Source organism: Apis florea, unplaced genomic scaffold (genome assembly GCF_048593485.1).
Source record: "Apis florea isolate Af1SG1 unplaced genomic scaffold, ASM4859348v1 contig_2274_pilon, whole genome shotgun sequence".
NCBI lineage: Eukaryota > Metazoa > Arthropoda > Insecta > Hymenoptera > Apidae > Apis > Apis florea.
Window position 1 is genome coordinate 1,383,817 of NW_028256550.1, and position 26,058 is coordinate 1,409,874.

The 26,058-nt window shown below is 32.6% G+C and overlaps 5 protein-coding genes across 15 annotated transcripts in view; 2 read left to right on the forward strand and 3 right to left on the reverse strand.

The window, feature by feature from the left end:
- The window catches only part of tinc (transmembrane protein tincar), a 50,612-nt gene extending 42,531 nt beyond the window's left edge, over positions 1-8,081 (reverse strand). The window contains exons 1-2 of the mRNA XM_012488740.3: positions 7,419-8,081; positions 2,174-2,296 (exon numbers count right to left, since the gene is read on the reverse strand). The gene's annotated coding sequence lies outside the window, so the exon portion shown is untranslated. The remainder of the gene's footprint in view (positions 1-2,173; positions 2,297-7,418) is intronic.
- Positions 8,082-15,007: 6,926 nt separating this feature from the next.
- On the reverse strand, positions 15,008-18,293 carry Nemp (Nuclear envelope integral membrane protein). Of its 3 annotated transcripts, XM_012488753.3 has the most exons (8): positions 17,960-18,293; positions 17,500-17,609; positions 17,177-17,405; positions 16,932-17,098; positions 16,625-16,840; positions 16,399-16,523; positions 15,555-15,716; positions 15,008-15,435 (listed from the first exon to the last, which is right to left on the reverse strand). In XM_012488753.3, exons 1-8 carry the CDS (start codon positions 18,051-18,053, stop codon positions 15,315-15,317), a joined length of 1,224 nt encoding a protein of 407 aa, XP_012344207.2. In that variant the 5' UTR covers positions 18,054-18,293; the 3' UTR covers positions 15,008-15,314. The 3 variants fall into 3 exon arrangements, with proteins under 3 accessions (XP_012344207.2, XP_086759138.1, XP_086759139.1); XM_086903012.1 differs by having other exon boundaries at positions 16,932-17,405; positions 17,960-18,281; XM_086903013.1 differs by lacking the exon at positions 15,555-15,716 and having other exon boundaries at positions 16,932-17,405; positions 17,960-18,281.
- LOC100868659 (tubulin epsilon chain) lies at positions 18,232-21,171 on the forward strand. 4 transcript variants are annotated; one of them, XM_086903008.1, is made up of 9 exons: positions 18,232-18,368; positions 18,481-18,716; positions 18,821-18,936; positions 19,019-19,207; positions 19,334-19,585; positions 19,677-19,823; positions 19,887-20,036; positions 20,126-20,306; positions 20,565-21,171. In XM_086903008.1, the coding sequence occupies exons 1-9, from the start codon at positions 18,344-18,346 to the stop codon at positions 20,709-20,711; spliced, it is 1,443 nt and encodes a 480-aa protein (XP_086759134.1). In that variant the 5' UTR covers positions 18,232-18,343; the 3' UTR covers positions 20,712-21,171. The 4 variants fall into 4 exon arrangements, with proteins under 4 accessions (XP_086759134.1, XP_003695347.3, XP_086759135.1 ...); XM_003695299.4 differs by having other exon boundaries at positions 20,126-20,300; XM_086903009.1 differs by having other exon boundaries at positions 18,481-18,540.
- The window catches only part of Vps60 (vacuolar protein sorting 60), a 53,829-nt gene continuing 48,391 nt past the window's right edge, over positions 20,621-26,058 (reverse strand). For 2 of the 4 annotated variants that reach the window (XM_086903015.1, XM_086903014.1), the window contains exons 2-5: positions 21,946-22,143; positions 21,526-21,843; positions 21,208-21,435; positions 20,621-21,071 (exon numbers count right to left, since the gene is read on the reverse strand). In XM_086903015.1, the coding sequence (XP_086759141.1) occupies positions 21,021-21,071; positions 21,208-21,435; positions 21,526-21,843; positions 21,946-22,014 (666 nt within the window). In that variant the 5' untranslated portion in view covers positions 22,015-22,143 and the 3' untranslated portion in view covers positions 20,621-21,020. Of the gene's footprint in view, positions 21,072-21,207; positions 21,436-21,525; positions 21,844-21,945; positions 22,309-22,442; positions 22,818-26,058 lie in introns of those variants that run through there. The other 2 variants (XM_086903016.1, XM_003695297.4) reach the window with 2 other exon arrangements.
- Positions 22,977-26,058, forward strand: part of orb2 (cytoplasmic polyadenylation element-binding protein orb2) — a 72,350-nt gene continuing 69,268 nt past the window's right edge. For 2 of the 3 annotated variants that reach the window (XM_086903003.1, XM_086903005.1), the window contains exons 1-2: positions 22,977-23,426; positions 24,673-25,844. In XM_086903003.1, coding sequence (XP_086759129.1) covers positions 24,762-25,844 — 1,083 coding nt within the window. In that variant the 5' untranslated portion in view covers positions 22,977-23,426; positions 24,673-24,761. Of the gene's footprint in view, positions 23,427-23,963; positions 24,066-24,672; positions 25,845-26,058 lie in introns of those variants that run through there. The other variant, XM_086903004.1, reaches the window with a different exon arrangement.

Genomic DNA, 26,058 nt, shown 5'->3' on the forward strand with positions numbered 1-26,058 from the left:
AATTAATTTTTCTATAAATAATTGTAATCATAAGATTTATAATATCAATTAATTACACAATAAAGAAAAATAATAAATATGCAATAATAATTAATTTTCTTGTAAAACAAAAACTATTTATAATTTTATAATAGCTAATAATCAATATTTGTTTTAATACTTGTATGTTACTGATTTAATTTTTACTTTGTGATTCACGACATTAATATTCAACGAATATAAAAGGAATGCTTTTATTAAAATAATTACTCATAGGATTTTTTTCACAATGTTAATAATTTTTCTTTTTCTTCGTTCAATTTCTCGAATCACGTTTTCTATATTAGAAAATCGTTTAATTATGCTTTTAATTTCACAACATCTTCTATTTATTTCTATTTATTTCCTAGCAGAATTTTCTTTATTAAATAAATTTATTATAATTCTACGTTCTAAAGCTTTCATTTTCCACATTCTCATATTTTTTTTTTTTAAAATAGTCACATTATAAATATACTAATAAACATTTAAATAGTATTGAATCCGTACTTATTACAACAATACAAAAATTTCATTCATGGCATAGAGAAAAATAAGTTTTCTGAAGTGAATCTATAATATTTCGTTCAAGCAATATTTTCGTTTCAATAAAAATCGCTATTATTGTACATCTTTATGATTTTTCTCTATTACTCAATTAATTGAAATGTAATTTATACATCCTACAAAAATAATACATCATAAATCCCGTACAATTTCACAAAAAATTGAATATCGTTGTGTTTTTTCTTCTCGTTTTATTTACGCATTATTTAGATGCGTAATTAAAAACTTGCCAATGCTTTTCATCGTGACTGTACACACACGTGCACACACGGTTGAACGAATGGAAAATACTCGATAAATGACGTGCAGGACGCACGCTGAGAAAGGCACAACAGCAGCTGGAAAGCGAAAAATCGTAATCAACTTGTTTCGCGGTCACATCGATGCAATAAAACAACGGCGACAAATTCGCATAAACAAGTTTCGCATAAATCACACGTGGTGGACCAACACTCTAATTTTATGGTCGGATACATTGTAAGTTATCTGTGTAATAAAATATGCACGTATCCAAATAAGTTATAAGCTTAACACTTTGGCCGAGCGATATATTGAGATAGAATTGTGGGGATAATCTTTTAATATCTTTTAAGCATAGGAAACTGAAACACGGATTTTTTACTTACTTAACTCAAGTTCTCGATTTAATCGGCTTAACTGAAAGATTAGAAACTCGGATAAATCCTAGTTTAATAATAATAATTGAGATCTGAAGAAATTATATTTTATAAAATTTATACGAAAAATGGTGCATTCCTTCTTTTTAATCAATCAATTTTTGAGTAAACGCTTGTAAATGCTTACTCGACTTTATAATGATAATTTGTTTTGGCAAATTTTTGTAGCAATTTGCTATGCACACTTTTTATTATGCAAATGATTATGAAAATTAAATTAATATTTATACTCACTTTGAATATCTTATTATATCATTACATCTTTTACAACGTTTTATCGTAGTATGGAAATGCATAAAGTTATTTCTTCCTTCTTTTTTATAAAATTAATCAAGTAGTAATAAATAATATTAACGAATCGTATTGAATATATTAAAATTTGTTTGTATTAAAACTTGTAACACAATGTCGCTTAAATTTGTTAAATTTAGATGATTAATTTATTTTCAATTAAAAAACACGAGAATGATTAATTATCATAACCATAAAAATTTATTCACCTAATTTCATTAAATAATATTAACGATATTAACATGTATATCAACATAGAATTTCTTTTTAATCAAAATTATTTACAGATAGTGAAGATAATAAAAGCAAAGGTGCATAAATTTAATACATTCCTCGTTTATCTTTTATTTATCTTTTATTAAATTTATTTTCAATTAAGAAAAAAACGTGAAAATGTTTGATCATATCATAACCTAAAACATTTATTTACTCAATTTCATATTAACTAAAAATAATATATTCCATATCAACAATTTCCTTTTAATCAAAAATTACAGATAGGGATAGATAATAAAAGTAAAGGTGCATCGCGTTGGATGCATAAGAAAGAACAGCAACAAAACTCAGGAATGTGTAGGAGAAATCCGAACGGAGAGCACAAAGAAGAAAGGATCACATACCTGTAGAACAGGTGTTCCATCGAAGACCGGCTTTTCGTTCTCTTTCTCTTCGAGCGTATATACATCTACTACTTGGCCGACTATAAGTTTCGCCTTCTACGCGTTCTTCGTTCAAACGTTTGCCTACGAATATACATATGGGATATAGAAAGTTTCTCGATAAAAGTGACAGTGACAATAACAGAAGCAAATATAATAAAATGAAATATATAATAGGCCAAGTATGGATGATGGTACATCAATTTAAAATATAAATGAAATTAATTAATTGGAGACGAATGAATCTAAACTTGAATGTAAAAAATATAGGATAAAATTTTACTGCTCCTCCGATTTTTATGAAAATCAAGATTCAGTTAAACAATGATAATAGATGAATTTTTAAATTTCTTCTTTTCCGAGAAATTCGCTTACACTTGAAAAGTTTTATTCTACATTCTCTTTTTATATAGAATAATTCGTGTATAATGATATTATATAGCAATAAATTGCTATACAATTTAATATTGTTTACGAAGATACAAATGAGAAATATTTTCATTCAACCTGATTAGCTAGATTAATTAATGAATTGGCAATTAATAACACATCATCATAGAACGATCTATCTCATTTTACTTTTAATTTCATTTTTCATTGTGTATGAGATACGCGAAACTTTGTGCCAAATTAAAATTAATGACAATTTATCAGAAAGAAAGAGTTCGATCAGAATGACCTGGCCGAGTGTTCTTGGCCCGATGCCTGCCAGAAATTGACTGCGCTTTAACTCGCTGCACTCCACTTCATGGATAACTGATTGGACGTTCGATTCCTAGTAATTAAACGCCGTCAAATTTAAGTAAAATCGATCTCCAGTTAATCATCAACCCTTCAAATTATACGCCTGATTTTCTGTCCGATCGATCCAAAGTTCTCGTAAAATGAGAGTTCTCCCAAAAACGAGAGTCTCACCCTTCCCGAAATTCCCGGTAGCAAGATGTCGAGTGATAAATTTATCGTCGTAGACGAAACGACAAAAATAACCCCTGCGCACCAATGAATGCATAAGCACGGAAGGATGCACTCGTTGCTCGAGGAACGTGTCTTGTGTTATCCATTCAACCATTCAACGACGAATCGTCGTCCTCCCTTCTCCCTTTCTTCCTTCCTATGTCGGCCGGAAATCACTAGCTTTCAACGATTTATAAACCGCGAAGGAAATCGATCGATGGATAAACTGTTTGCGAATGTGGTTGGCGCGAAAATTTGCGACGGCCAAACGAAATCGCAGAAGAAGGGTGGGAAAAATATTGCTAATTATGTATGAATAATCGTTTCCTCTGGAGTCAAGGGCTCGTTTCAATCGTGACGATTAGATTAGATGTATACGGCGAGATCTCATGGTTGACCATGGTTGGAAAGAGTAAATAAAAAATACAGGGTAGCATTATCGCATAAATATTGCCATAAATATTATTCGTTTCACGCACTCGTTATTATCATGTATGCGTCCAGCAGTATATATAATGATTTTTATCCGTTGAAACCTATTTCAACTGGTGATGTGCAGATCTTAATGTAATCGTTGCGCGATAATAAAATGTTGAGACGAATAATAGATAATAAATAGTTAATTCGCAAAAATATAAATAAAAAAGTAATTTGAACGTTATTTCTCAAATTAAATAAAGAATTTAATTTTTATATATCGTTTTAGAATAGAAAAATTTCCTTTTTATTTCGTATTCACATAATTGAAATTAATTCGTATATGGCAAATATTTTGTTAAAATTAAAAAAAAAAAATTAAAGAATCAAATTCTCTTCTTTTTAAGAAAATTAATAAGAATCGTTTTGAATTTGTTTGCAAATCACATGACCCACGCATGCCCCAACCGTATTCGATAAATGGAACAGATCGTATTTCTTTTATAGCAATGTTGCTTTCTTTATTACCTACACCCTATGGCTGCCAGCATACAGCCTGTTGCGTGCACAAAATACATATGTCTCGAGAGCTTCTTAATCCTTCCCTTCCGAGGAAAATTTCATGTCCAGCTAGCTACCGTGTAATTACTTTAAAACGATATACATTGAAAACATGGTCTGATGAAACACTGGATGAAACGTTAATGTTCCTTAAAAGAAGATCAAAAAGTGATATGCACGTATACACACATTTACGAATGCGTGTATGTGATCACGGAAAAACGCCATTTCTATACGTTAACCGGTTCGAGAATTACCCGAGCCCGTTTAAGGTATGTATTCAATTTAATTTCTCGCCACGTACAACATGGTCAATTACATTTGAAAAATGATAAACAGCCGTTTTCAATAATTATTTTTAAAAAATTTTTCATGTTTAGATTTTCTTTTCCAAGGAAAAATAAAACTAAATAAGTATATATTTGTTGCAACCGATACAAAATCGATAATATATCCATTAAAAGTTCGACGTTCTAATAAAACTTGACCGGATAAAACTAAATAAAAAGTCTATTATATTTGATTTAGCGAGAGTCGATCGACAGCGGCAATGGCTGATCTTTCTCTATTAGCGGTACGTTAGAAGCTCATAATAAGATTAATTATCGATAATGAACCTCTCTCACCGAAGAATCTATTATATACGAAGCCGATTATATAATTGCCTCGTTTCTGTTTTCGATCGTTTGTTTCGTTCATGGAGTATATATTCCAATCAGTCAGATCATAATAAAAATATATTTTTATTAAGCTTTTAGTTATTTATCCCTCTCCTGGAATGGAAACAATTATTAATCAAAGTGGTAAACAGCAGTATTGATTAAAAATTAAAAAAAATACACGTGGATTTTTGAGGTTAGGTTGTTTGCTGCTACAAAATAAAAATTATTCAGAGCTAAAATTAAGTCAATGAATTGTTCAAGAATTTTGCTTTGTATCTATCTGTACAATGAATAACAATATTGTGGCGTGGTCAGAAACAAAAGCGACACAACGAGCTTCTCGTTCGAGAAACGAGACCACCGCGTGTCGATTACGTCGGCCACCGTGATCGCGGCAAAGCTCGATCGTTTTCAAAGGCGTAAGAAGGCAGAGGTAAGATAGAGGTAAGAAAGAAACGTGGCGGAACAGGGGATGTGAAAGAAGACCAAGAGTAGCTTTTGGTAAGTAATGGCGTAACCTCTCAACGAGCCTCTTCCACGAGTTGCTTTAATGTACGCGACTTGTATAGCTCGGAGATAGGGAAAGGGTGGTAAACATTATACTTCGAAGAGGGAAAGTGGTAACACTCTTTCCACCTTCATCTAGCTCTCGTCCAACTCGATACTGAAGTACCCTTACTAGACTCTTCCGATCTCAAGAATAAAATACGCATGCTGGATATCGTTCGTCTTCGTTTTACTTTCCTTTGACTAATGATTAACATGATACGAGAATCAGACTGACGAACGAGTTCTTTTGAATTTTTTCCTATTATTCTATTTCCAAACATATTCCGTGTAATAATTGTGGGGGGAGGGGAGGAAATTGGTGAGATTAAAGAGAGATAAAAATAATATTTTATTATATTATACTACTTTTGAAAAAGAAAATTTAACGCTTTATATTTATTAATTTTTTAATAAAAAATTTAACTTATTTTTTGATAAATATGTATATTAACAATATCTATCTTTAGAAAAATTTTCTGTTATCAAGCCCAAGTTATGTAGTAAATAATGCATATTAATCTTTTAAAATAAGCGGCATTTCTCCCATAATTACTCTAATTGTTGTTTGCTGTAGTATATCAAAGCTTTGTGAACGTCACGAGAACACAGTAAATAGAGATCGAACAAATTCCCTCATCTTAATTAAAATGAAAATAGACGTTCAGGATTAAATGAGATTTATCGAGCGCTTAATCACGACATATCTTAATGCATCGAATAAAGGAAATGTATCATATTACGTGGGATATCAGAACGAAATACGAATTTCGTGCGTAAGACGTGTTAACGTAGATTTCATGCAAACACGAATGCTTCTTAATTACACTTCTGTCAAATGGCATTGCAGAAGTAACGATTGTATATGACACTTGGCACGTGTCAACAATTATTACGCAACACGGTAACGATGAATGAACCGAGAACTTTACGGTACGTTGACTTTCATGAGAACTACCGACGTCAATTATCAGTCTTCGATGCTCACTCGTTCATTAACATCCAAAGTCAATCGGATGAACATACCACTTGATGCTAATCAACTGTAAGACTGCATGTAAAAAGTCAATCGAATATATATTTTTTTCATGCTAATGTATACGATTGAAATCGGAAAATCTTCTTTTATAAAATGTACTTTGCTCTCACCATTCATAGCTTATGGTCCATTTACGTAATGAAACGTAATGAAATTAGAACATCTAATATATAACTTTAATAATAGTAATAGACTAGTTTATATGGAGAGAGAGATATATATATTATAACGTAATTTAATCTACAAATTTAAGCTACAAATATAACGAATGAAACGATATTGTTCAAGATAATGAGCACAAATTAATAACGTTGTTATGAAAACGTTGTTATAATCCAATAAATTTGTACAAAATAACAAAAGAAAAAAGAAAAGTAGAATAAACGAAAAATAAAATCCGAAGTTCAAATTTCATTAAATCTGTTAAATCTCTTGTTCTTTCGATAATAACAAATCGTTCATGCGCGCGTGATAGTCACACTTGTTTCTGTATCGCACCAATGACCACCGAGATCGTTCCTGCACGCAACGTTCCTATACTCAACGTACGCTTGTTTCAGCGCAACCACCTTCTATACTTCCACCATCGTTCGATCTTAAATTTCTATGCATTCCTTACCACTATATCCCTTTCTGTAGAACTCTTTAATCGATCTTAATTACTAATACTTTTTAAATAGCATTCAATCGTCACGTTTGTATCATTTCATTTGGCGAGAGAAGAAACTAACGATTAACACGATCAATCGGACTGTTGATAATTTCACTTTTTTCATTATTTACTTATTTTCTCGAGAATTATCCAACAAATTCCGATACCACATCGATTTCCAATATTCGATCTTCGAACAATTTATCGTATTAACGATTTTTTATCGGTTTGGAAATTAAATTGATAAGAGCAATAATTTCATATTTATTATATTAAACACATTCTAGTATCTCATATTTCGTGTTTCGTGTTTTCACGTATAGTTAAGTATGCCGCAACGATCGATAAATGAAACACGATGAAACGCACACTGACCTTTCTGCTCCGATCCTGGGTTCGATGTTGCCAACTTCGAGCAAAGGTAGATGTCTTTAGAAAAGTCAAATTCACGAGACACTGCAAACTACTTACACTCACGGATGTCCTTTCCAACTAATTTTTACATTCTTATCGATGCTGTTAATCTACTTATAGAAAACAAATGGACAGCAATAGGATTAAAGAAAAATATATAGAGAACCAAAAATGACTACTAGCATGGCTCGAATTTGCACTTTTACGTGAACATCGCCGATGATGTGTGAACGAAACATAGATCTCTATATGTTTGACACACGGTATGATCTATCATGTCTAATTTGATGGACGAACAACGCGAAAATTTTGATTGATTGTTTAAAGTTCGTTATCAATGTCACTGCACATGTCATTGGTGCTCACTGTCGATCACTATTACGTTCGAATCGGGCTGCAGTGTATCCCGGAAGTTCTCACGATTCCATTCGTATATGTTCTAATCGAGATTTAAGCGACAAACCCAACTGAAACTTCAACGCAAATCAATCTGCCGAAACACTCGCGGAAGGAAATAGCCGAGTTAAGAATCGTGTAGCTTATGAACGCGTTGCGAGAGCAAGAACATTCACAAAGGAATCAACTGAAAAACCCAAAAGATGCGACGCGGTAAACGTCCACGCTCGCTCTGAACAGCCCAGCGGCGGCTCGAATCTAGCGCGCATCTGCGCCGCGCATTTCCTCCCTTCATTGGCTCGCCGACCGCTATTCTTCCCCCGCCATACCACTAGCTGCGCTACAGGGGTTCTCTTTACGCTCGACGTCACCGCCGATTCTACTATTTTATCGACTTTCTTTTCCTTACTCTTCTTCTTTTTTTTTTCTTTTTTCCCTTTTTCCCCAGATAACAAGCGAATCTACCTGTAATCGAATTGCTTACAGTCCTTTACACTCTACCATTGATGGTTCATAAACTGTTTCCAACTTATGATTTTACAGTCTGCTTTTTCCGAAACATAGAAATCTTAATTATCATGTAAGCATTTTACATGCTTAGCATTGTTATTATGTCGTTACTTTCGATATGGAATCAATGATTGTTACGCGAAAGAAAGAAAGAAACAAAGAAAAAACTGGGAAACCGTTAATGTTTATTTTGAATTAATCATCGTTCGTTACGAAAGAAAAAAACTTGTAAGCAATGAATGCATCATTATGGATCGATTATATAAATAGAATTATAAAACTTGTAACTCGTTATAAAACGTGAATACATATGTATTTATTTAAACAGGCTCGTCACATCATTAAAAAGAATTGTCGTTGGCTAAGTTAAATTATCTCTTCTCGTTGATCTCGTTATCTCGTTCCCTTTTGTAGATTTAACTTTTATATATTTATTATAAAATTTGGTCAAATTATGCTAAACTTCATCACAATATTGGATTCAAAGGCAATCTTCTTTTTCCAAATTTTAAAAAATTATACGAAATTCTAAAAAAATTCGTTATTTGCATTCTCATCGCGTATAATCTTATAATTATAACATATCATTAATAAATATAAGAAACATTCTTTAAAATTTTCACAATATCACTTATCTAGAGACAATGCTAAGATACATCGTGCAAAAAAATAATGAAATAAAAAAATACATAGATCAGCTTCATAATCGTTCGACAGCCTAATATCATGTTGTATCGTGATATAATTATATATACGTGTGCATTAAACGTGCTTTTGATTTTATCTTTTTTTCTCAACTTATTATCTTATAATTTTTTATAATACATAAATAATTATTTAGATTGTCACAATCTAGAAAGAAGAAATCACAAAAATATATACATATAATATTACACATTTTATTTTCTCCAAGCTGGATTCATTATATATATTGACATATATTGCGTACAAAATTATCTAATTATTTTGATCTACTGGATTTTAATACAAACACATAATATATAAATAATTTGCATTTATTTTTACATTATTCCTACTATGTATGAAAACTATCATGTTATATATAATATATATGATATATTTTGTTATTCACAGCATGTATCTTCGTGTTAAATATCTGAATTAATTAAAGGCAGCAAAATTAATAAATAAATATTATAAATAATGTTATATTTATAATATAATAATAATGTATAAGTTAATTACATTTTGTAAATAAATGGATAAATATTTGATTAAAATATGGTGTTCGTTGGACAATGTATAAAATAAAAATAAAATATCATGATAACTTTGTATTTGCAGTTAAAAATATATTAACAAAATTATTAATGACACATCTTTAAATTTTTTTTTCATTTTTTTCATCTGTCAAATTTAGAACATTTTTTTGAAAATATTAAGCGTCAAAAACACGGAAATACGCATGCAATACACACGCAAAATTGGAAAATGGCATAATTCAGTGAGGTGAACTTCTCTATGTATGAAAAACATCGTTCAACTTTTTCAATTTACGAGTTTCGATGCGCAGTGTTGAAATAATACGCACCATGTTTGATTCCATGTGTGTGTGTGCGTATAGAGGCACGTTCGCTTTTTCTCGATGTACACATTCAGATAATACGGATCTGTTCGTTCGAAATGTGTCTCCCGAACGATCGGGATACAACAATGTTAGATGAAAAGAATAAAATTGTTGTTGGTTGTTTTATTGTTTGTTCTTAAAACCTCGATGTTTGAAAAGTTTGACCTCTTTCGTGTAGCAAATGTATAAATGATATTTACAAATAATATTTTTAATTACTCTTGCAATATTGTTCGACGAATATCGTTCATTGCGATAATATAATAATAATTAATCACAAAATTATTTACACTCTACATTACAAGGAAATTTACTTTATTTGAAAATTTTTATTTTACTTTCTTAGCAATTCTTTTTATTTCTTTGAAGGAGAAAAATTAAAAGTTTCGACATTTTTTTCAATTTTTGATACTTTTATCCGAACATATTTTCACGAGAGATAGAATGAGCTTAAAAATAAAACAATTTAAAATTTTCTTTGTCTCGTATTATTATGAAATAATATTGAGAAGAATGAAAAAGTAACTTGAAACTTTGAATATTGATTTCATGCGTTTGAAATAATATTAAAAAAGAAAAGAATTGTCATATAATCATTATATGATTATAATCAATATACACTCTATTATATTCTCTATATATTCACAAAATTTCATTAAGAATAAAAAGAATTAATTAATTTTTTTCTAAAATAAGTAATAATAAAAGGGAAATGTAAAAGCAAATTTGCAGATATATAATAATTTTCCAATATTTAACAAATTAATTCTTTGCTAATTATATACGCAGCAAAGATCCAATTAAAATATAAAAAAACATTTATATAAATAGAACGATAGTTTAAATAAATAGAATTCGTACAAACAGAATTTTATCGAAGTGGAATTCTATTAAATATTAAAGAACCTATTATTTGTCCTCCGACAAATAATTTTACATAAACGAAATTCGTAATACGATTGAATATAAAAGATTTGTGGTACTCATTACACAAGATTCGCTCGATACAGAATATAATGAAATAACTTCTCGTATTCTTCTTTCTTCTCTTTTACTTTCCCTTCACTGTTTTGCTTTTTATGAACCGGTCTTTATGCCGTCTTTATATCGAATGGAATTCAGCCGAAACCGATGAAATCAACAAGAACAGAATTTGAATGTGAAACAAGTGAAACAATTTGCAAGTCAATTGTTAATATTTGCATATTAAATTCATTAATTAATATTAGTTAAGGAAATTTAATATGAAAAAAATAGAAAACTAAAAATTCTATCTATCATTAATTCAAAAATAAATTTTCAATAAATTCTTTTATTAAGATAGGCATTATTAAATTATTTAATACGTGTTTACTTTCTATTCAGATTTCATTTCTTTCATTAATAAATCATTCTCAAATGGTATTCGTTTCTAATACCATTTACTCTGGTTTACCTCATCGACCCTATTTCCTTTCATCGAGGCAATATCCGGAACGAATTTTCATCGATAGAAATATTTCCGCCAAGAGTCATCTGGATGTCACGGAATCCTTCATTTCAGTTTCTTTCGAGCGATAATCTTCCGTGTAAATTCTTAACAGTGATTTTCTCTATGAAATTCTACATTATTTCGTTGTATATATTTATACAATTGAGTCCAAAAGTTATTAGAGAAAGTGGAAGGCATGAATTATTTACGAGAAAGGAATAAAGATACTTTCATCTTCAAATATTATGCTAATACTTTTTGTTGATGCACGAAATGAATTGGTTCATAAATCCAAGAAGAATGAACGCGAATGATTATATATATCGCACAATTTATCTTTTTAATTTCACTTTTTTTCCTTTTTTCTTTCTTCTTTTAATATATATTTTATCGTCCAATAAATCTGAAAATATATCAAGAATTTTTTTTACCGAGAACTACTGCATTCCTAACGAATTAGGCTCGTTCCAATATTTATGGTTCATTGGAAGCAAAGTCGAGAGGAATCCAACCCTTCAGCGACGAGAAATCTATCGATTAAAATATCAAACGATATGCGCGTGAAAGCACGATTTGCGGTTCAAGCCAAGCTCTGCTGGAATTGCCGTATCTATTATATATTATGTATTGTGAGCATATATAACAGAACCACGAAAAATCCAATATTTCGTAAGTAAAAATTATTTTACCAACGATTAAAGAAATATATTTCAACGATAAAAAAAGCTTCCGTGATCCCAGACCAATGAAAACAGAATGTACGTGTACTTTTTTTCATCTGTTAGCCTTAATTTTCTTCTCCGTTTTTAATTTATCACGAAAAAAAAAAAAAAGAAATATGCAAAAGTGGCCGCTTTTTATTTGAAACAAAAATAAATTTATTTAAGATAAAAATGTAAATAAATTATAAAATCTTATTTATAAATATTTAGAAATATATTGTTTTCAAATAATAAAGAAAAAATTCTAAATTCTTTATATTTTAATACATAAAAAAATACAAACTTGATTTTAAATTAAAAATTATGCACAAGAAAGAATGTATCTAAACCTAGACAAAAGAAAAATGGAAAATAAAAATTTCACCATACAAAAATATATTTATCTTTTTTTTATAACTCAATTCAAGTAAAAATATAAATATTAATATCAAATATTAAATTTAAATAATGTTATTCAAATATCGTAAAAGAAAAATTTTATTTAAATAATTATTCGAATAAAAATTTATTTCCTTGCCTCGATAAAACTTGTGAGAACGATCAAACGAGAAAGAAGCATTATAGACTTTGTATTACATGGAACGAATATAATGTAGAAGAAGGTGGCAGGAAAAAAGATGTTCATCTTGGAAAAGAACGCCAACGAGGCAGCTGACCGTGATTGCCAAAGTAGAGTCCATTTAAAGGGCTGCAAGCTACTTCTTGCAACCGGTATCGAAGAACTAGTCGGCAGATGGTATACGCTGGCTGGGACCTTCAAAAACAAGCGAGGTACGCTCTCTCTCTCTCTCTCTCCATCTTACGCATTTACTTTATCTCTTACATCCTCGTAAAGATCGAGGTCATTCTCGATCGTGGTCACTTTCCATTAAACCGTAATTACATCGATTACTTTCATTAGAATCATGTTTCGGTTATTTCTCTATTCGTATTTATCTTCAATAATTATTGATTATTTATATTCAATCGTTCGTTCGAGAAGAACGCATCGATGTAAAAACTAAATTAATTAACTAAAAACTGTACGAAATCAACGGTATCATCAACGTTGTCGCCAACTTCGATGGGACGATTCGAGATTTTTGAGGATGAATCGTGAACGAAATCAGATCCGCTCTTCTCGTGTCTCTCCAAAGAGAGCAGGTGCGCCATGCATCACGGAAAACCAGTCTTTTTCTTATTGATCCTGCTTCTGCCCTTTGGACCGTTACCAATCCCACCTGCCGATCACGTGGCTTCCCCCATCTTAACCAACTACAATTTATCTTTTAATATACACTATGCGCAAAATATTTTCTATACTTTTCGAAAATTTTGATTTTTAGCGGAAGATTTCTGCGTCGAGCATTTTCTTACGAAAAGAGCAATTATATAACACGTTGAAAATCGTTATGCGAAAGATAGAAGCCGATCGTCACTGAACGACGTTTCGTCGCAATTTGTAATCCGATATTATCAACCGAGCAAATGTATTGAAGCCGCACAAATACGCACCCATGTTTTTTGCAAGGTGCCCGATTGAAGACCACCTGTCGGTGCTTCGATGCGTTATCCGATGACAATTTGCTGCGCACTGGAGAAAGTAACACGCGTTGTGCGCATTATCCATGAGAGAGTCCATTGTACCCTGTGTCTTGATGAAATGTGAAAAATGCATGCATATATTTATCTTTGAAAAAGCGAGAACAGGAACGCCCTTGGAACGAAAAGTTGTCGCCTCTTTGCCGTTTATTGCTCTTCATCACGACACTCTAACGATTGCACATAATTTTCTCTTAAATGGATGAAATGAATCGCACGTTGTAAACGTAGTGTATTCGAAACATTATATAATTACAATAAGCACAAAAATATTTATATAAAAATATCGATTGACGTTTATTTATCAAATTATTAAAAATGGTATGATGGAGAATAGAACGATTTCATTCTATTTTTGTCTTTTATGGGAATTTAAACTAAACATATAAATAATAAATAATCTCAATCAGAATATTAAATCAGTTCACGCTTCTTCTATCTCTAGAATTATCTCTATATGTGAAATCGTTTCGTAAATTTAGCAAACTAGAATTTCAATCTGAATCGTTTAAGGGTAAGCAAGTTATTTAATGAAAAGCAGCAAACTAACAAACAGCTGTGCAATAGCGTAATTCAAATATATGCGTGAATGAATCATTTCTGGATTCATTAAAATATGTAAATAAGCACATCTGACCAAGCTTTAGAGAAGAAATAACAACATAACTGTCATATACGATATCGATTGACTACAATTAGGCTAAAATGACAAGAAGTTGAAAATAAAGAAAAAAAAACAAATTATTCATTGTTTTGTATTTTTGTTGCTTGTAAATCAATGCTGAATGAATGAAGAAAAAAATAAAGAACAAAAAATTAATTACATATTTCTTATTCATTTTGAAAAAGTTCTTACTTTTTCTTATTTATTTATTTTTCTTAATGAAATGAATAACTTTTTTTTAACAAAATAAAACTTAACCAGAACATGTTATGCTGTTTTTTATCCATGCTTATTCCTTGTTTTTCTATTTTTTTTTTTTCTTTATAAATACTGTATTTCATGAAACATAAAGTCATATTTCCGAAAATGTAATTAAAACAAATAATATGAGAGTATATGATGCAATTGCAGTAGGTTGGACAATTGCAGTCACGCGAATCAGATAAGAATACAATCGCGAAGGGCTGTAACAAATTGCAAGAAATCATGGCATGAATCCTTAATGACTGAATTCATATTTCGCGTTCTATTTAGTTGTTAAAATTAATTATCCAATTCCATAAATTGATTCAAAGATAATATATGCAAATATATACAAAATAATACGATACAATCGTATTCATAATCAACATTGAAATCAATAACTTTATTTGAAAATCACACAATAAATAATGAAAAAAGTACTTACAGTACTTGCTTAAGTAAAAAAGTAGTTACATATTAAATTACAAAATACAATATTTCAGAGTAAAAAATAAGAAATGCAAAATACAATTTCTTTTTATAATATTCAAAACACTTGGAATTTTGAATAAATGCCGTGCAAAATTGCATGGAAGCTCGTGTTTATATACATATTGTATGTTCGTTAATTTGCACTGAATTGATCTTTTAATAAAACTAATGATTCTTATATATACATTTATCACAAATAATCCTCATCGTCCGTATATTCACACTCCTCTATTATTCTTGTAATCTCGATATCGTGTTCCCGCGACTCATCGTCGGACAAATGTGAATCGCCTTCCATAAACTTGGCAAACCTAAAAGCACGCGTATTAAATTACGCTACATTTACAAGCGTAATACAAGTGTATCACGCTTACTCTTCGAATATAGTCAATACACTTTTGTATGAAAGTATGTTATTATATATAATAACCTTATCGGATCTTTCAACTTTAAAACTGTTTTCCATGGATTACAATTAGGACTAGAACAATATTCTCTTAACTCGTATAACGCTTTATTAGTTTCTCTTATTCCTTCTTTACGATATTCGTCTTCCGTTAATAACTTCCTTTTTATGGGAAACATGTTTTTCCTGATTTCAGATAGGTATATATATATATGTTCTTGTTTATTTAAACAATCTAATAATACTAATATTGTGATTACTATTATCACAATCTTATTTTCACTTATTGCAGTTATCAAGATTTTTATCAAGATTTCTGCTCTTGATATAAATATATAAAATATAAATTGTATAAACGCATTAAAATAAAATATATAGAAATTAGAATAAAGAATAAAATAATTTATAAAATAGTTATAATATTTTATAATTTGTATATTTTATAAATTATTTTAATTTAATATATAATTTAGAAATAATTTATATTTTATTTTTTAAATTATTTTTTTAGTTATAAAAATAAAATAAAATAGATAGTACGATTTAATTACTTTCATTTTAATATTTTTTTTTCGAAATAAAAAGATAAACGAATATGAAATAACAATTAATTATTTCATAACAATAATAAAATAACAAATAACAATTTATTAACATAATTAGTAAATTAAGTAAATTTAACAATAAGTAAAGCAGTGTTTGATTATTATGAATAGATAGCTTTAATTATAACATTTAAAATATATGCAGAAACAAATTAAATTAAAAAATAACATTTAATATCATACGAACATCGAAGCAAATTGCAACATTTTTGCAACAAATTGAAGAAAGCTTGACCACGCTGATATCGAACAATTTAACTTACCAATAATTTTGTCCTTTTCGAATTATTGCAATGGGAAAATTATAAAGTAGAGTAATTACAAGACAACAAAAAAATGATGCTTCGCGAAAATAACTGCTATAAAATATGGTTAACAGTCCTCCTATCTAAATAAACGAAAGAAAGAATATTAAATGAGAATAGTAGAATAATTTCTTACTGAACTTTTTTCAACAGTTCATTTCGTCAAACGTATTATTTTACAAACCTGTAAAAACCATTGGATAAGTTTTTTCGTTCTAGCATTTGTAACTGGACCAAATCGATAACTAATGACAAAACTGATTAAAGACGTTAATAAAATATACCATGCCACCCATTCCCTGTATTGAACTACAATTTGTTGGATATTTTCCCATAACATTTGAATTAAATAAAAACTCATTGTCCAACCAGTTGCGATCATCAAGTACATAAGTTTACCCTTGAATTATGCATGCATGTTAATTTTCGAAAAATGATATATTGTTATAAAATATATGTAAATGAAATGAATTCACAAATATCACATTTACCCTTAGTAAGAACTTGCTAAAAAAATATACTAGAATTATAATTGAAGTGGACACACCAAGAGTTATACAGGTAATGTAATAAAATAAAGGATTTCCACTGAGTTTATGAGCACTCCAAAATGTTAGAATGCCTAGTAGCATTAATAATAATTCTGAGATGTCAATACCTATTTGTAGAAGAATATGTGTATAACTACCTATTATATGTAACATAAAATATTTTCTTTTTACTTTGTTCCACTCACGTGTTTGAATTATACTCATTGTATATTTATATAAATTAGATATATTATTATATACATATACACCAATACATATATCTTCAAATGGATTAATTTTCAATTTGTTACTTTTTTTTGTGCTAAATAAACTAAGGCTCCAAGATCGCTGATTATCATCATGCTTTTTTATTACTTCTTGAGGAGTTTTTCCAATATAAAAATCATAATTATCTATATTTGTATTTAAGTGCATCTATAATGTAATAATATAAATATAACATTAAAGATGCATCAAGTTTGTATATTACGTGAATATAATACATGAATTTCAAACTATTATTTCTTACTGTTAAACTTCTCCACATATGTATTAAATATTTTGAGTTGGCATTGTGACAAAAGATTTGTAATCCAGGTTTGTCATTTGAATAGACATCTCCTGGCTTTAAAAAATGTACTAGAAAAAATTCAGGTAAAGAAAATCAAACAAACATGATAAATAGATATTTCTATTTTATTCTCTTATTGAACGTGAAGTATGAAATACAGTATTTTCAAAGTAAAATATTTCTCAATATTAAAAATGAAATGTTAACAAATAGACAATATCTATATGTAATTTGTACTGTGGATAATAACAATTTTTGAATTTTTTTATAGATTAATGTATGAACATAAAATAAATAATTAAAGTAAATACTAAAAAATAAATTTTCTTTTTTATTTTTTATTCATATTTTTTAAAAATACGAACAATAACAATAAAATCGGCAAATTTACAAAAAATTATAGGTTAGTATGACTTACTTGAATCCGTAGACAATGCAGATTCTGTATAATAGTAATTACAAATAAGTAAAAAAATAATTACACTGAACGATCGTATTATTCTATTACCCATTTTATTAAAGTTAATTGCACGTTTTACCTTAACCTATAAATTTTTTGAAATAGAAACAAGAGCACAATGAATTTATTAACAGGTAATCGTTTAAAATTTAAAAATCGAGATAAACAAGTTTCGATAATAAGTCGATAAAGTTTAAATATCGAGATATCGTTATTCTCAACTTCAGAGAATAAAATTGAAAAAGCGCAACTTTACTATATGGTTTCAAAATATATTTTTATAGTTAGAAATATCAAAGTATATTATATACGAGATTCAAGTTTTTTTCTATAGATTCTTCAATGAGTCAGTTTATCTCGATACAAGGTATATTATATGATATTACATTCGTAATTATCTGATTATGTATTTTTTTTTTTACAATGAATTACATATATTAAAAATAAATAGAAATTATATTAGTTAATAATGATTTTAGTTGGACAATGTGGAAATCAAATCGGTTCAGTATTTTGGCCTTTGGCACTACACGAGTATGGTATACAAACAACGAATACTGGAATAAATTTACTTAAAACACAACGAAATCATATTAAAAATATAAATGATCTGTCTAATGCGTTCGATAGTTTTTTTGTTATACCTGACAATTCACCCAAAGATTTATGTTTTAAAAGTATGAATGATTTAAGAAAAGCTAAAGTCAAGGCCAGGGTATAACGTTTATTTATAATTTTATTCTTTTGTTCAAAATTATAGAAAAATGAGATAATATAAATAGATAAATATATTTACAAAATGAATTTTTTTATGTATAGGCAATATTGATAGATATGGAAGATAGTGTTATAGGAGAAATGAGAAGAGGTCCTGTACGTGATTTATTTGATCAGACTTGTATTGTAACAAATTATCCAGGATCTGCAAATAATTGGTACTGATTTTTTAATATTTCACATAATAGATTTAATTGATATTCTTGAATTATACATAAATATTATAAATGTAATTTATAGGGCTGTAGGTTATTATACTCATGGCACAGAATATTATGACAAATTGGAAGATAATATCAGACGTATGGCTGAGAAATGTTCTAGATTACATGGTTTTCTAACAATGCATTCCCTTGGCGGTGGTACTGGATCTGGATTAGGAACAGCTGTTTTAAAGTTACTAGCTGATAATTATCCTACTATAGATAGGTACAATCTGTATAATAAAAATATTTCACATTCATTTAAGATCTTTATACACATTCTTCTTAAGATTGTGTTACACTTTTTATTATAATTTTTATTAATTTTATAATATGATTGTTATTGTTACAGATTAGTATCATGTGTATATCCAATTGTTATGCAAGATGTTGTTACAGCCCCATATAATGTGTTATTGGCAACACGAGAACTTATAGATTATGCAACATGTGTTTTTCCTATTGAAAATGAAGCACTTATAGACATATGTAATGCACAATTAAGGAAAAAAGAGAATATGGATCAAATAAATTATAATATTTCATGTAAACCATTTCAAGATATGAATAGTATTATTGCAAATATACTTCTTCATTTAACTAGGTAACATATAATAGATTAACAAATATTAGATTAATAAGATTAACAATAATTTCTAACAATTATTTGTAAACTAAGAATATTTTTTTTCTAGCGGATCTAGATTTCCTGGTAATTTGAATATGGATATGAACGAAATAGCAACGAATCTTGTACCATATCCGAAATTACATTATATATTTAGTAGCGTTAGTCCAGTAACATTATCTGCGTCTACAACATGCAATATACAAGGAAGAAAGTATGTATTAGCTTTTGAAATTATTAAATCAAATTACAAAAAGTAATTGTACATTATTTCTAGACTTATAGATGAAATATTTATCAATGCATGGTCACGAAACAATCAATCGATCAAACTAGATCCATTACAAACAGGTTCTATGATTTTAAGTGCTGCGCATATTGCTAGAGGAAATTGTTCTGTAAATGATTTAAAACGAAATATTGAAAAGTATATTGCTTGTGATTTTTTATAAACAATATATTCATCTATATATGTTTGTAATCATTGTTATAATACAATTTAATTTCAATTTTCAGATTTCGGAAAAAAGTTACATTCGCAGAATGGGGTACTGAAGCTATGAAAGTGGGTTTATGTTCTGTACCCCCAGCTGGACATTCTACCTCATTATTATGTCTTTTAAATTCTTCCTCAATGATATCATTATTTGAAAATATAATAAAACAATTTACCAGATTATATAAACGAAAGGTAAAGGTATGATCTTTATATGTATATGCAGCATGGATTTTGGAAAACAGAGAAAAATTTATATTTCTTAATAAATTCTTTCTATCAAATTCTCTCTATCAAAATCTTTATTTATTTATTGTTATACTAAGAATAAAAGTTGAAATTTTTCAAGAAAAAAAAATATTATTATTAGTATATTATAATCCATCCTGTATATAACAGTATAAAATTCTAAATAAGATATTAAATACGATTTTTAGTACGATTAAATTGTTGTTACAGGCACATGTATATCATTATACGCAAGTACGTGGATTTGAAGAAACGCATTTCATCGATTGCAAAGAAATAATTTTAAATTTAATCACACAATATACAAAACTACAAAGTCAAAATGAAATAAATGTTTCTCGATTACAGATCCTTTAATTTCTACATTAGATAATTTTATTAATTTTTTTTTTTTTATTTATTAACTTGACTTATACATTATATAACACAAAAAGAATGCAACAAAAATAGATTAGCATATATATTGGTAACAACGTTTCATTCATCGAAGATTTATTATTTGCGCGAATTTCGTATCAAGATGTTTGAAAATTCAAAATAGTTAATATATACATTGTCTGTACATAATGGCATATACAAAAAAAATTCAAAAATCTCAATCGTTTTTGAATATATCGATATACATAACATTAATTTGCAAAGATATAATTTATATAAAATAATTTTTTAACTAGCTGGTATTTGTGGCAAACCAAACTCATCGACTAAAACTCCATCCTAAAAAAAAAAATTTTTTTTTAATAAATCGAATCATTGAAATTTTATATTTTTAAACAATTTGTACAGTATTTATAAAAGATATAATAATTACTATAAATTTTCATTTTTATTTATATTTTCATAAAATGCTAACCTTATTCCTAACAGAGCTTGTACCAGGTTCTTTGTCAGGAGCACTAGGCGCTTTGATAGCATCATCCAAGTAACTGGTATCTTCGTCAATAGCTAAATCATCTCCAAGAGCTTCTAATTCAGCAGCTAATTCATCCTCATCTATATCTGGCATACCGTAACTGCGACCCATTGCTTCTTGTACTTCGTCGGCTTGTTCTAGCATGTCTGCTAAATCATCTTGAAGATCCTTTATAACATGTATATACGATATATACGTATACATATCATGTTAAACAATATTAAGACAAAGGAAAACAAGATATTGTACTGAAAATACCTCGATTTGATCTATATTAATGTGTTTAAATTCTTTCTGCATTTGTTTAACTCCTTCTTTCATGGCAATTACAGTTGTTTGAGTATCTTTTAACGTTTGGGTAGCATAATTTGCTTGTTCCATGTTAAAAGCTTGTTGACGCAAATTATCTACTTGTGCTTCGTACATTTTACGTTGTTTCAAAATACGCAATGCTTTAGCTTTTACAGAATTTTTTGCAGGACCTTCTCTCATTTTGGCCATTTGATCTTTGTACTTTTTCAATTCCGCATCCAATTTCGCTATTTTCTTCTCTGCGGAATCCGCTCTGCTGTCAACCTGTTACGAACATTAGCAAAGAATAAAAACGAATAACACAAGAACATAAATGAATAAATAACAACGTAACCTCTACGGTATTGCAATGATATGAATATTTACCCCAGCGATGCAGTCAGTAATACTCGGTGATGGTTCTTTAGGTTTAGGTCGGCCAAAGAGTCTATTCATTTTGTTAAAAAAAAATTTAATAATGCAAAATATAATCTCTTTTTTCCTTTCTCTTCTTCTGTTTTACGATCGTTACTTGCGTTCACTCGAAACGTCAAGTCGAATGACTCATGCAGTCAGTTACTCCATCTATTGTCACGTAAGACATTCATCAATTACTTATAATTAATTTTAAGCGGGATTTTAAGTTTTATTCTTTCAAACGTAAAAAAAATATGATGCGTTAACAGGTACTAATAATTTTTATCCATCGTATATCTATAATTCAATTTTCAAAAATTATTATAAATATATGATATGCTTAATAAAGATGTTCACAATTATTACTATTTTATTTCGATTGATCGAATAATAATCGACTATTTATAAAACTGTTATTAATCGATACGAAGAATAACGAATTCTTTTAACAAATGAAATATAGATACTTTCTGCTGCTTGGAAGAAAACGGGAGGAAAAATTTTTAATCGTGCATCGCGAAGAACGTGCAGGTGGTTATTGTCGAATGCGCTTAAGCTTTAAGCGATAATGCTGTAAATGTGTAGCGATATGCCGTACAACTCTGTTATTTATCTCTGTCGGTAGGTAACCGAAGGCACAGGTACGTTCGAGCGAAAGGTAGTAGAGCAAGGGAAGTAGACAAGGCGCCAGTATCGAATGGATGGATTTGAAAATTTAGATGGAACCGCGGAGAAATCTGAGAAGTCTGGCGTAACGCGAGGGGAGGAACGAAAGGCAAGAAAGGGTCGAGCGAACGATGACGGTTCCCGTCGGTGATCCCGGTGGCTATGGTTATGTTTATGTCGACGATGACGGCGATAGAGAAGAGGATGGCGGCAGCGGCGGCAAAGGCGGCGGCGACGGCGGCTCGAAGGCGAGAGCGGTAACGCGCGTGCGTGACCGACGTCGTCGTGCGACGCAGCAGCGACGTAGCGACGTCGACGTCGACGAGGACGAGGACGAGGACGAAGCGGCGGCCGAAGATCGCCGAGTGGACGGCTACGCGGAGAGAGACTACGGCTGGCATGGTGTGGGCCGCAGCAGGGCCACAGTGTTTGAAAAGTCGGCACCACGCACGAATCGTGTTACGCGCGACGCAGAGCCACGAAGCTGCGTCGTCGAATCGCGCTCGGCTGGCCTCCGATCGAGTGCTCCGTCGAGCGCAGCCAAGAAACGCGAATAACCAGCCGGCCGTCCGATTAGAGATCGATCGAATCTTACGTGGGCCGGCAAACTCTCGGCTCTGTCCGCGAATCGACAGTTATTACAACAACTTATCGTTCGAAAAGTCGTGGCACGTGAACGAGCAAGAGCAGTATCGTGGTCAAACTATATAACCGCGAGTGGTCATAGTACGCGAGTTGCCAATGAGAAGCAGCGCTAGGTCGAACGAAGAAAAGCCGAGACGACGGTAAGTTCGGCGAAACAAATCGACGAAGGATTCGGCACAAGAGGATTGTTTTGGATTGTGGCGGATTCGACGAAAGCATTCAGGGAATTCCCACGTAACTTGCGGAGGATTTATAACCCGTCGAGTGGCCGTGTATCGTGTATCGTTGCGACGATCCGTGCGTGTTCTCGGTGTTCTCGATCGATCGGCCGAGCGATCGGTGTAATCGGGGAAACAGTTGCGATTACACGCGTACGCGAGTGTCGAATGAGAGCGATACTGCTTCTCGCCATGGATCTCGATTCGTCGATGCGTTCGAAACGATCCTTTCGTCCACATTCTGTGTATTTCAGTGATAAGCTATAGTAGTATATTCGTAGTGTTGCCGCGTTCGTTCGCTATACGCAACGGCAAACGACGATCCCGGCCTCGTTTCGTGTGGTGCATGCACTGTGTGTGCCTGCATATGTACGTGAGCGTGTGCGTGCGTGTGTGAGTGCGTGCGTGTGCGCGCGTGAAACGCGACCGAAGGAATCGACAAATAGTCGCGCTGCAACACGAAAGGTCGCGTTTCTTCGCGTGTACTTGGGAGAAGAGAATAGTCCAACTGACTTCGCATTCGTCGTACTCGCCAAAGGGCGAGAATATCCTCATCCCGAGGCGAGTGTATGCAATACCGGAAACACAGGGAACCATCGAATACACACGTTTCGTCGTCGATAGCTTTATGGGATGGTCATCGAGCGGGTGGTTGCACGCGTTTGCGTTTTTGGTATAGTTCACTCTCGATTAGTTACTAGCTACCAAAACAAGAGTAAGATGTATGCAGGAAGAGGAATAGAGAGAGAGAGAGAAAGAGCGTGTGAGTGTGTGTGAGAGAGAGAGAGAGGAAGAAACGCGTCAGGTCACGAAAGAACGTGCGATCGAAGCGCATTGAAAGGAGGGAGAAACGTCGAGAAAAAGGGAAAGAGAGAGAGAGAAATCGGGACAAGAGAGGATCGAGGAAAATAAGAGAACCCAAATATCGGTGTGGTTCGCACAGCTTCCGGGCTTTCTGGTGGGTGTTTTTACGCGTACGCCGTGGATCGATAGTTGTCTCGCGAGCTCTCTGGGTGGTCGAGGTGCCGGTGCAGGAACGACGCCGATTTACCTCGGGAAACGGGTCAATTCTCGATTTCGATTAGGGATCGAGGGAGCGGCGGGGAGGGTGGAGGGGGAGGGTTGGGAGTCGGAAGCGTAGTAAAAAAGGATCGTAATCGTTCGACAGGGGGATCCAAAAGGAGTTGGCCGGCGAAAGGGACCTCGACACGATACTCGGCAGGATACTCGTCGTGGATCTTGGAGCCGCGACGATTTATGGGGGACTTTAGCGCGGCGGGTCTCTTCTCGAGTAGTTTGTCCACCACGAGCACCAAATCTTCGATCAGCAACGCGACAACATCGGCGAGCAGCGCATCAGCAGCAGCCGGCGTGATAACGACGATAACGACGATGCAGGACGATCTGTTGATCGAGAAGCAGGCGGGCGGCAAAGCAGCGCCCCTGTCGCCCAGCACCGGCCTGGAGACCGTCGGCGGCCAGGAGAAGACCAAGGACCCGGTCGAGGTCGAGAGTATCGCTATCACGCCGACGACGCCCTCCTCGACCGAGAAAGAGATCGCGTGCAGCACGACGAGCTCGGCCCTGCAGAGTTTCACCGAGGGTGCCGGAAGGGTGCCGAGCTTGTGGTCGGCCCCGGACGAAACCGGCCTCCACGCGCTCCCCGTCAACGGATCCATCGCCGCGTTTCAGAACTTTCCGAGCGGCGGGCCGACCGGTTTGTTCGCCGGCACAGGGCCGGCCGGCGCTCGTCGCGCAATCACGGCCAGTCACAATTTCCCGCAACAACACGGAACCGCGACCGCTCCCACCGCCAGGCACGGCGGCCTCCAAGTGTCGTCCGCTCAACAGCAGCAGCAGCAGCAACAGCAACAGCAGCAGCAACCGTCGCAGCAGCAGCAACAGCAGCAGCATCAGCAGCAACCGACAGCCACCTCGCATCCGGGTGTTTACCTTCCTGGGAAGGGTTACGCGGCTTGGTCAGGTGGGCCGCAAGCGCCCCAACAGTGGAGCGCTGGGCCGCAAGCCGCGGTCGCGAGCCCCGGCCTCTCGCCCTGGAATCGTGGCAGATCGGTGCCGAATCTTCCTCCCCTGCACTCGTCCCTGCACGCCGCGGCCGCGGCCGCGGCCGCGGTTGGGTTACAAGGCAGGAAGCCGAGTCCCACGTTTCCCGGCCACCCGGGCCCGGCCGCCCATCCTTCTTGCATCAGCCCTGTCAAATTTCGAAGAAGCACCTCGTACCCCGGCAAGGGTAACATGTATCCGCCTCAACCAGCGCCCACCTTCGAAGTCACCACCGCCGAAGAAAGGGATTTGTTACAGCTGCCACCGTTCCAGCAGGTTAGACCGTTAGTTTTATTATTATTGTTATGCTTTCTTTGTTGTTATTGTTCCGTAACGATCTATAATTATTTAAACGAGAGAAAAAGCTCGTCGAGGACAACCTTCGTGCGCGTTGTGCTCTTTCTCCGTCTTTTTTTACACCGGCCTTTTTTTATTCCGTTATCGATCGTTCACCACCTACGAGAAAGGTTACGCTGCGGCGGTATACGGT